Raw genomic sequence first — 10,583 nt, forward strand, 5'->3', positions numbered from 1 at the left:
GAGGGTCCTTATCGAGTATGCGGTATTGTTCGAGGAAACGCATATTTTTTGGAGACACTTCAAGGGGAGCGTTTTCAGCGAGTAATCAACAGGAAATACTTGAAGAAATACTTCCCGAGCGTTTGGCAAGACGCTTAGGAGGTACTATGGTCGGTAATTGGATTAGTGTCCTAAGACCAAAACATGTTCTATGCTTTTAGATTCACGTTGTTCATCAAAAAGGCAGGGGGCATGTGTTTTCACCCAAATTTGGCACCTAGAATTAAAATAGGAAAGATTGCCGAAATTTGGTAGTCTGCCGGTTTCCTCCGAGTGGGCCGGTCTGACCGCCGTGTGTTGGGCGGTCAGACCGCCGGTTCAGAGCCGGTCAGACCGGCGGTGTGTGGCCGGTCTGACTGGCAGGTCCGAGTCCAACTGTGTTTCGTCGGGTCTCGAGGTTTCCTTGCTCGAGAAGGCATGTTTCGGGTTTCCTTTAGTTTCTACCCGAGTTGGACGTGGAGAAGGGCCTGTAGAGGGCAAGACCAACCCCTATATAAGGGACATGGCCGGTTCATTGTAAAAATCAATCTACAATCAATCAATCGAATCGTTTTTCATATTGCTTTTAGTTTTCTCTTAGTTTGTCCATCTTTGTCGGTTTGCACCGTAAACCGTCCGCCGCCGCTGCGAGAGTGCGACATCTCTTTGTAGGTTTGTCCTGAAAACCTTCCGTTTTGCCCATGAGGCGGGTAGTTATCTAGAAATCAGCTCCGCTAGCCAGTTTAGTTATCAAAACCCATCTAGATTTAGCTCTTTGCTAGATCGAGGTGGTTGGCGACTCTAGGATCACCGTAAGGCTTAAGGTGCTGCGATCGTGCTTGTCAACTTGTCAAAAAAATTGCCAACACAGGGTTTACAAAACCGCGCGGTTACCACGGTAACCTTTTCAGTTTTTGAAATCACAGTATGTCTTGCGGTTACCACGTGATTTTCGTGGTAACTGCGCAGTTACCACGGTAACCACCTTACCGCGGGGGTGCGGTAACCGTGTTAAAAACGGTAAGAGAAACCCTGGTAGTAAGAAGGCTATTCCATTGGACAAGTTGGTCATTCTTGCCGGGTATTTGATTGAGGGAATGGAATTGATCTCTCTTTTTTTTTTTTGAGAACCGAATTGATCTCTCTAGCGTTTGGTTAGGACTTAGGAGACAGTTTTGTCAGTGAAAAATCGGTATAGCTTCATACCGCATCTTGAAGAGATTCCGTACATCCTCCATAAAAAAACTCTTACAATATCTAGAATTATCCATAGAAATTAATATTTTTAGATGGAGGAAGAGGTTGGAACCAGACTATGTTCCATACCTCTATCTCTTCTCTATCTCTATCTCTACTATTATAAAAATTAAAGATGTTTTTGCCAAGATTTTGGTAATTGTCATCCGAATCCTTTTACGATTTCTAGATCTTTACCTATACATTTTTAAAATAATAATAATAATAATGATTATCTACTCATTATTCTTTCGTTTGTTATCCGACTCTATCTATATCGGTTTGCAATGCACACGTGGTAGATGTTCGACTCAGTCCGCGAGAACATGATGGGTGCGTGATTGATTCAGAACGTTGTAGATGTAACGCGAGATTGGCAGCTCCCTATTTTGTGATCGATTTTACTACATCTCAATCGAAATATTTTTTTCTTATCTCTCACTTGATTTTCCCACTTAAATATACAGTGTATTTTTCTTGTAGTTTACAGTGTAATTTATAAAACTTACATTGTAACTTTTGTAAGTTACAGTGTAATTTTTGTATCTTCGTATGTAAGTTTTGAAATTTATATTGGATTTGGTCTTTTTCTTGAAGATATGGCAATTAGTGTCCATTATGGTGTTTCTTAGTTGCTTTTTGTCTTTTTGCTGTGTCTATTGGATTTTAATCTAAAGATTAGAAATCTGTGTGATATGATGTCATGGGCTTTGGCCCGGGAATCCTAGGCCCATTGGATAGAGTTAGGGTTTGTTAAGATTAGATTAAGGAGTCCTCCATCTGTATAAGTAGGGATCCTATTTCAGATTGGCATTAGATCAAGATTTATCTTAGTGCCCATTGGCCTGCCTTCTCAGTGCGACAAAGAGCGTCTCGCCGTTTAGGTTCAGGACCGTTCCTTGTTATTTCATTTACTATAATCCAATCTATTTCCCTTCGTCCCTTTTCATCCCAAATAATCCTAACACGTGATAACTTGGTATCAGAGCTTCGGTTCCGTGCCCATATCTATGATGACAACATAAAAGTAGGGTTGTTTACAACGGTATTAATTATATAGGAGTATATATTTCAGCCGAGATGTAAAAGGCTTGTGAGTCTTCGTTTAGGTTATGGTACTTTGTTTGAGTCTAGCTGGGTGTGCCTCGAGCTGCTTAAAAAGAGGGGAGTAATATCATGGGCTTTGGGCCGGAAATCCTAGGCCCATTGGATAGAGTTAGGGTTTGTTAGGATTAGATAGGGTTTGTTAGGATTAGATTAAGGAGTCCTCCATCTATATAAGGAGGGACCCTATTCCAGATCAGTTAGGCATTAGATCAAGATTTATCTTAGTGCCTATCGGCCTGTCTTCTCAGTGCGACAGAGAGCGTCGTGCTGTTTAGGTTCAAGACCGTTTCTTGTTATTTCATCTACTATAATCCAATCTATCCCCATTCATCCCGATTCATCTCCACATAATCTTTAGACCGTGACATATGATCATAAAAATCTTCTTTTGAAAGATGCATGGATACTCTCGATGAATACAAAGCCCATCTTCTCCTCCTACGTAACACTGCTCCCTACGTTCAGATTTGTTTGAGTTTGATAAAAAAATATGACTTAGATAAAAAAATTAAACCATAATTTAATATTTAGCGTAATTTTATTTTTTCCCGTTGCAACGCACATGCATTTAGCTAGTCTATACTATTATAAAAATTGAAGATGTTTTTACCGGTATTTTGGTACGTTATCCGTGTATGAGTCGGTTTTTAAGTTAATTATTTGTATTTGGAAATACAAATCCGTGTTTGAGTCGGTTTTTGAATTCGTTCGCTTTTACAAATACAAAAGGAGAAGGAGACGTATAAGAAATCTCTTTTATAAACTTGCATACTAACTTGACATGATCGAACTTATAATTGCAGTTCCCACCGTGAATTTTACCTTAGTTAAACCGTTCAACAATAATTTGATTAAAATAGCCTTCACTCGTTGCTACATATGTGTATTTTTTTTCAAGTCATCTAATAAACCAAACAAGCTAATAATCCATTTTTGCCTTTCAGAAATATGCTAATTCAATTTCTTCTTGTGCCCCAACCAAGCACTAGCTCTGAGGCGAGGCAAAGCTTTTGCCTTTCTTTTAAAGAAAACACCCAAGCACTAGCTAAAAGGTGTTCACACGAAGCAAAACATATCAAATACTCCTATCTCTCACAACGTAGAATAAGGAAAAAAAACACTGTAAAAGGTATGGAATATTCTTAACTTGTTGCAAGGAACTGATCAAAAGCATAACCTTTTTAGCCAAATGCATGATCATATTGTTGTCCATTTATACTAGTACAATCTTAACAAACCTGTAATAAATTTTGGACAAGGAAAAAATATTATCCATGAAATTTGGGTGTTCATTACCATGATTGTGACTTTATGTCAACACTGAAATCAAACTTACTAAATTCAACATTTTCTAGATATATCGATCTCTTTTTAGTATAAAAAAGAATATACTTATGTGTGTTTATAAGGTTGAGTCTACGTATATTGTGAGCGCATACATGATTTATATCATGTTTCTTATTAAAAACAGTAATCCCAACCGTTGATCAATAAACCAGATCCTTCAATCCGAGGAGAAGATGATCCCTTCCCGTTCGGAATACAGTACGTACATACGTATACTCCGTAACAAATCAGGTTAATTAATTTCCTCTCTATAAGAAATATAAAAAATTCCGCTTAATAATTACCTGATCTGGACTACCTGAGCGACTTGGTCTCGTCTCCTCGTCTTCTCGCCGCCGCCGCGAGCGGAATCCCCCTCTCTCCGGCTAAACCTCGCCGCCGCGGCGAAGCAAAAGCACCTCCCTCTTCGCCGCCGCCCGCCGGCAATGGCGGGGCTGTCGCTGCGGTGCGGCGACTGCGGCGTGCTGCTGCGGAGCGTGGAGGAGGCGCAGGCGCACGCCGAGGCCACCAACCACGCCAACTTCTCCGAGTCCACCGAGGCCGTCCTCAACCTCGTCTGCGCCGCCTGCGGCAAGCCCTGCCGCTCCCAGACCGTGAGATCCCCCCATCCCCCTCCCCACCTTCCCTTTGGTTTTCACTTTCTCGATCGAATTCCGCCGGATTCGGTGGTTCTCGATCCGATTTTAGTCTCACCTGGTTGGTTGTGTGGATCTCTGATCTTGCGCGGCGCAGGAGGTGGACCTGCACACCAAGCGCACGGGCCACACGGAGTTCACTGACAAGACCATGGAGGTGGCCAAGCCAATTGATCTCGAGGCGGCGCCGCCGAAGCCGGCCGGCGAGGCCATGGATGTCGATGCCTCGGCAAGCGCCGAGCCACAAGGTGAGGTGGTTGTTGTTGAGATGATCGAAAGGGTTATGATCTGTGGCCGCCTTTGGGTGGCAAAGAGTGTTGAATCTTGGTGGCTTTTTGCTTCCGGCAGAGATGGTGGCGCCGGAGGTTAACAAGGAGATGCTGGCGGACCTCGAGGCGATGGGGTTCACGACGGCGCGTGCCACTAGGGCACTTCATTTTTCTGGTATGGTGTAGCAAGATAGTATGTCTTAGTTCAACATTTGTACCATGCTGTCAAGTTCTTTCTCCAACTTAGATTTTATTTATTAGCAAATTATTACTAGAGTACTCCCTCCTTCCCATAAAAAACTGAATCTTAGTGTCCAGATTCATCCCTAAGATTCGGTTTTTTATGGGACAGAGGAGTAGACTGCAGATGCAGTAGAAAAGTATTAACTGTTCAAGTGTATATATGTTTGCTCATGCGACTGAGCTATTTGAGACTTTGATCTAAGAAAGTCTCGGCTAGAAGGCTTTTTATCACAGTAAATTCTGGACCAAGGATTTCAGCATATGGTGAATAAAGGAACAACCTCGATTGGAAAGTATATGCTTTGCTATTGAGTCTTGCAGATCAAATAATGCTAGTGCTTGTGCATTGCAACAAGATACATTATGAGTGCAAAATTAGACATACATTCTGCATTGTAGTGCCTGTGGACCGAAATTTACAATATGACAGAAAAAACAAGGCATTATATATGCATTGAAAGCTGAACTATTTGCTGTGCTTTTGGGCAAAACTGTCTCAGTGGACCAGAAGTCAATAAGACTACGTTTTGCAGTCTTACTTATATATTATGATTGTCTCATCTATATTAGTTAAATAAACATAACACCTTCAGTAAGCAAACCATGATTAATTCATAACTTTGTTTGCACCCATTTAATTTTCCTCTAGGTAATAGCACTATTGAAGGTGCCATTAACTGGCTTTCCGAGCACCAAGAAGATCCAGATATTGACGAACCGCTTCTGGTATGATGAATTTATATTTTTTGTTGCTGATTAATTGATTATACCTTTATTTGTTTTGGTATGCTGGTGTGCTAAATTGCCCCTTGCTGAAAAAATAATATGTTTTTGATATTAAGTGGTTATTTTGGTATTATTTTCATCGTGCTTGTGTTAGTGCTACACTGAATTGCACTGTCTGACCTCTGACATTCTATCCATGGAGTTTCAGTAATACCCAAAACTTTTACTATCTTTATTTATTATCTGTGCAGCTCAATGTATTTACTGTAACAATGAAAACGCATTTCAAACATTTGAAAAATTGGCATAGGTTGTCCATTTATGTTTTTTTTCCCCTGCGTATGCCCATGTATCTAGGACCAAACTTGCACATTTGAATATATCTAACCTCCCACTTCAGAGGTTCAATTAATTGTGTCCAATGGGAGTAATAGATGAATTCTTTCTGTGTTATACCTATACTTGTCCAGAAAATTTTTGCTCTCCAGTACATAACTTTACACTTACCTTCTTTCATCTATCAGGTACCGGCTAATACAATAACTGAGGCTAATAAACCCTCTTTGTCTCCTGAGGAAATGAAGATTAAAGCTCAGGAATTAAGGTGTGTTCATGAACTTATTGCTTTCTTATTATCTTTAATGAGTCGATGGTTTTATATATATCTTCAGAAAATTGCATTGACTTGTGTCTGTCTGTAGCACTACCTTTTCCTCGTTGAAATCAGTTCAATTGACATTTAAGTACTTGTATGCTTTGTCGTATGTGGTTGGGCTTTGTAATTGCATGCATTGGTACGACAATTTTTTTCACTGCTTTAAAAATGATAATTTTTATTGGACTTGAAACTCAATATAAATGAAAATAGAATTCTCATATTTAATCCCTGAAGTTCTATACTTTTATTACATTCCCTACGTATTTTCTTTGCACATGATAACCCCCAATATGCAGATTGTGCACTTTTTTATCGTACCGCCTTAAACAGGAACTTTGTTCAATATTTGCTCTCCGTTTGTCATATTAACACTGGAACAACCACAGATCTGGCGTTATGATTCTGATTTTAACTTTTTGTTACTAAACTGTTGAGTTTACTCACTCGATTTGTAGGGAACGTGCTCGTAAAAAGAAAGAAGAAGAAGAGAGAAGGATGGAAAGAGAAAGGGAGAAGGTTTGTTCTCAACTTCTTTTTACCTTATTTAATGTATTTAGAAATGTATGAATCAAGATTACCTGCAGCACATTTATTTAATGTATTTAGAAATGTATGAAAATCATTGGTTGTTCCCCTCAAATTCCAGTTTTATGTTTGATGTGATGTGATCTTGGCATTTTCCAGTTACACCTTTGCAATATTATAATTTTGGTGGATCTTTTTCCAATATTACAATTAATAGCATATTATTGTTCCTTACATTATATGTGGCATATATTTCTGTTCATTTTTTGCCAGTATTTTATCTTACATATTAGACATTTTTAGGAAAGGATTCGGATCGGTAAAGAGCTTCTTGAAGCCAAAAGAATTGAGGAGGATAATGAAAGGAAACGGTTGGTTCTTTGTTCCCCTTTTGATTTTTCTGTATTTTGACTAGTAGTATTCTGTTCTCCACCCCTTGACTGTTTTTACCACCACCTGCAGCATGATAGAACTGCGAAGACTTGAGAAAGAAGAGGAGAAAAGAGCTAGAGAAAAAATCCGTCAGAAACTGGAAGAGGACAAGGTTTCCATCTTCTCCATCTCATCATTTCTTCTATTATTTATATAAGAATTTCTGGCGTTACATATTTGCTTCAACATAACCTGGGGATATTTGTATGGTTGTCATGTAAGTGTCACACTCTGGCAATTAGACCTCAATTATTTCTTTCTAATTACCAGGCTGAAAGGAGAAGGAAACTTGGATTGCCCCCGGAAGATCCAGCTGCTCCTAAACCAAGCGCACCACCTCCGGTTGAAGAGAAGAAGGTACACCTATCGTAATTAGCAGTTGATCCGAATTTCATTTCATAATTAGCAGTTGATCCAAATTTAGTCATTTAGACCAACCTACTGCCAGTTTGAACTTGCACCCTGTACTGGTCTTGAGAACCTGAATTGCCTAACTGAACCAAAACGCTGAGATGAATGCGAGCAAAAATTTTATCTGATTCTGAATTTCTCAGGAAACATTCAGATCTTATGCCTCACATCAGTCAATGGATTTCTTGTTGGAACAGCTTTTGTAGAGGCCTTTAGATCCGAACTTAGTAGGCCAGAGAATATAATTGCAGATTGTATAAATAAACAATGTTTTGAAATCATTATTGCCATCTAACTCTGTTCTATGGATTTCCAGAGTGCATTACCTGTCAGGCCAGCCACAAAGGCCGAGCGCATGAGGGATTTCTTAAGAAATCTTAAGCAGCAGAACAAGGTAGCATGTAGTTTCAACTTGAAATCATCTTCTATGTTACTCATATTTGTCAGGCAGATTGACACATATCCTTCATTGCATGTGAATACAGATGCAACTGTAAAGACTTGAGAATTCTATTGTTTGTTGAAACTATACCAAAAATTGTGTTCTCCCTGTAGTTTTAGAGTGGAATCATTCAATGCTGATATAATCATATTATATGTTTGGTATTCAATTTGACCCAATTATGGGCCGTTTTTGCAACAGGATGACGATGCTAAAGTGAAGAGGGCTTTTCAAACACTCCTTACCTACATTGGCAATGTAGCTAAAAATCCTGACGAGGAGAAATTCAGGAAGATCAGACTGACCAACGCTACATTTCAGGTGAAAATAATTACTGTACATATTGACCTGGTAAAATGATCCGCTGTTATCCTTTCGAGAACAACACGCGACTGATAATCTGTTTCGGTACAATGCAGGAGAGGGTTGGCAATCTGCATGGAGGCATAGAGTTTCTCCAGCTCTGTGGATTTGAGAAACTTGAAGGCAACGAGTTCTTGTTCTTGGCAAGGGACAAGGTTGACAAGGCCGTCCTGAACACTGCTGGAGCCGAGCTGAATTCGGCTATCACTAATCCTTTCTTTGGAGTCCTTTAAATCGTATAGAATTTCCATGTACACTTGAACCTCTCTGTTTCACCTTTGCTTGAAGCACAAATGCACAGAAATATTGATATTGAGCGAATGATCTTTCACTGCGCTCACTTCTGGTCGCCAGATTGCACGAGATGGAAGGATCTTGGAAAGAATTTCCCAATATATTTCTTCCAACGATTAAAGCAATAAAACATAAATACCCACATGAACTTTAAGCTTTTTCCTAATTTTTCTGCAACTTAGTTTGACAGGACTCGAGTCAGCTTCGTGCATGAACAGTTCCATCGTGTGCAATTTTCGAGCTGATTGTAGCCTAGCTACTGTTGGGTCCTGATGCTGCTTGGGCATGCTCCAGTAGAGGGAGTCAGTAGGGGGATTACAGGGTACTAGTTAAAAATGAGTATGTCTACCAATCTCCATGTCTTCGAATTATGTCCATATATTTCCAAATCTGTTGCTCGATCTGGCATAGTATTTCAGAGCCAAGTTATAGGTTAATTTGTATTTTGAAGGCCTTATGGCATCTTCAATGTTGACAATAGAAGGTAAGCCCGCCTTAAGGTAGATCTCTTAAGCTTAAGGCACCTACATGAATTAAAAGAAATGTACACCTACCTTCTCTCTCCATACAATGTCGCTCCACTCTCTTCCACAGTTTTTAAATGAAAAACATAGAAAATTTGGAGTATTTAAATCCTTTGGAAAAATTCTCTTTCCTTCCCACTTCTTTCCTCTGTTTAACTTTTTTTAGTCTTTTGTGGGTTTGATCAAGTTTATAAAAAAATTATCATATTTCCAACACAAAACAAACATATTATTAAAACATATTCAATATTACATTTAGTAAAACTAATTTGGTGTTATAGATATTGCTAAAGTTTTCTATGAACTTAGTCAAAACTAAACAAGTTTGGCTAAGGACACGGAGAGTATTAAATTTTAGTAAGCAAAACAGTACTATCTGCTAGCATGGTTCATTCAACAAGCGGTAGCATCATCTTCGCGAGTTCATAGTCGTCATGAGAAGAAGAGTCAAGTGACATGATAGGGTAAGGTGGTATAAAATTTCTATGAAGAGTTCTCCATCATATATTCATGGGATCACTTACAATCTTTCTTCCAAACAATTTGCCGATATATTTCTTTCAATCCCTCGGACAATAATATATAAATTAAATATGTCATGATCACTTAAGGTATTTTCCTAAGTTCCCTGTAAATTACCAAAATAATCTGGCCGTAGAGATGTCGTCGTCGCTGTCATTTTCATTTATTGGCGATTTCGTGGGATGACGGGACTAAAGATTTACTCACATGCATAAGCCGTTCTTCCAATATTAAGTGCAATTTTCACGTTTCCGTTTACTGGCCAATATATAATTGACCACGAACCTGATTATTCCTCCCCCCCCCCCCCCCCCCTCCCTACGCCACGCCTCCGCATTTGCATCGTTCTTTTTTTTCCATTGGGGGGGGGGGGGGGGGGGGATTGTGTTTTTACCCTGTTTTGATGCCTAATTTTTAATTTGGCCCTGTTTTTTTTAAGTTTGCTCATTTGATCCTCTTTTTCAAAAATGAAGATCAGACTTGACCCTATTCTCTGAAGGCAATCTAACGGCGTTAGCTCATAACAAAAATACTGTTTATGCCATTGCTCATTTGACTCTACTTTTATTATTTTTGTTTATTTATCCAGGTTTGACAAAGCGGTGTTATATTTGAGAAATTTTGATATGGGTTTGATAAATTTAACATATGTTTGACAAATTTCAATAATTTTGACATAAATTTGATATATTTTTGACAAAGTTAACTTACACTTCACAGATTTGATAAATTTTTTTACAACACTAGCAAAAATATCCGTGCGTTGCAACGGGTGAATAAATTCTAATGATAATATATGTTTTTCATGCATAATCATGTCAATGATAATGT

The 10,583-nt window shown here is 39.0% G+C and overlaps 1 protein-coding gene across 1 annotated transcript; it reads left to right on the forward strand.

Annotated features, from left to right (window-relative positions):
• Positions 1–3,989: 3,989 nt before the first annotated feature.
• On the forward strand, positions 3,990–8,850 carry LOC127764395 (uncharacterized). Its single transcript, XM_052289275.1, has 12 exons — positions 3,990–4,301; positions 4,441–4,591; positions 4,692–4,787; positions 5,505–5,581; positions 6,106–6,185; positions 6,695–6,755; positions 7,068–7,135; positions 7,227–7,308; positions 7,467–7,553; positions 7,924–8,001; positions 8,251–8,370; positions 8,469–8,850. Exons 1-12 carry the CDS (start codon positions 4,134–4,136, stop codon positions 8,643–8,645), a joined length of 1,245 nt encoding a protein of 414 aa, XP_052145235.1. The 5' UTR covers positions 3,990–4,133; the 3' UTR covers positions 8,646–8,850.
• The last annotated feature ends 1,733 nt before the right edge of the window (positions 8,851–10,583 follow it).

The sequence above is a fragment of the Oryza glaberrima genome, chromosome 2 (assembly GCF_000147395.1).
Source record: "Oryza glaberrima chromosome 2, OglaRS2, whole genome shotgun sequence".
In the NCBI taxonomy this organism is placed as follows: Eukaryota; Viridiplantae; Streptophyta; class Magnoliopsida; order Poales; family Poaceae; genus Oryza; species Oryza glaberrima.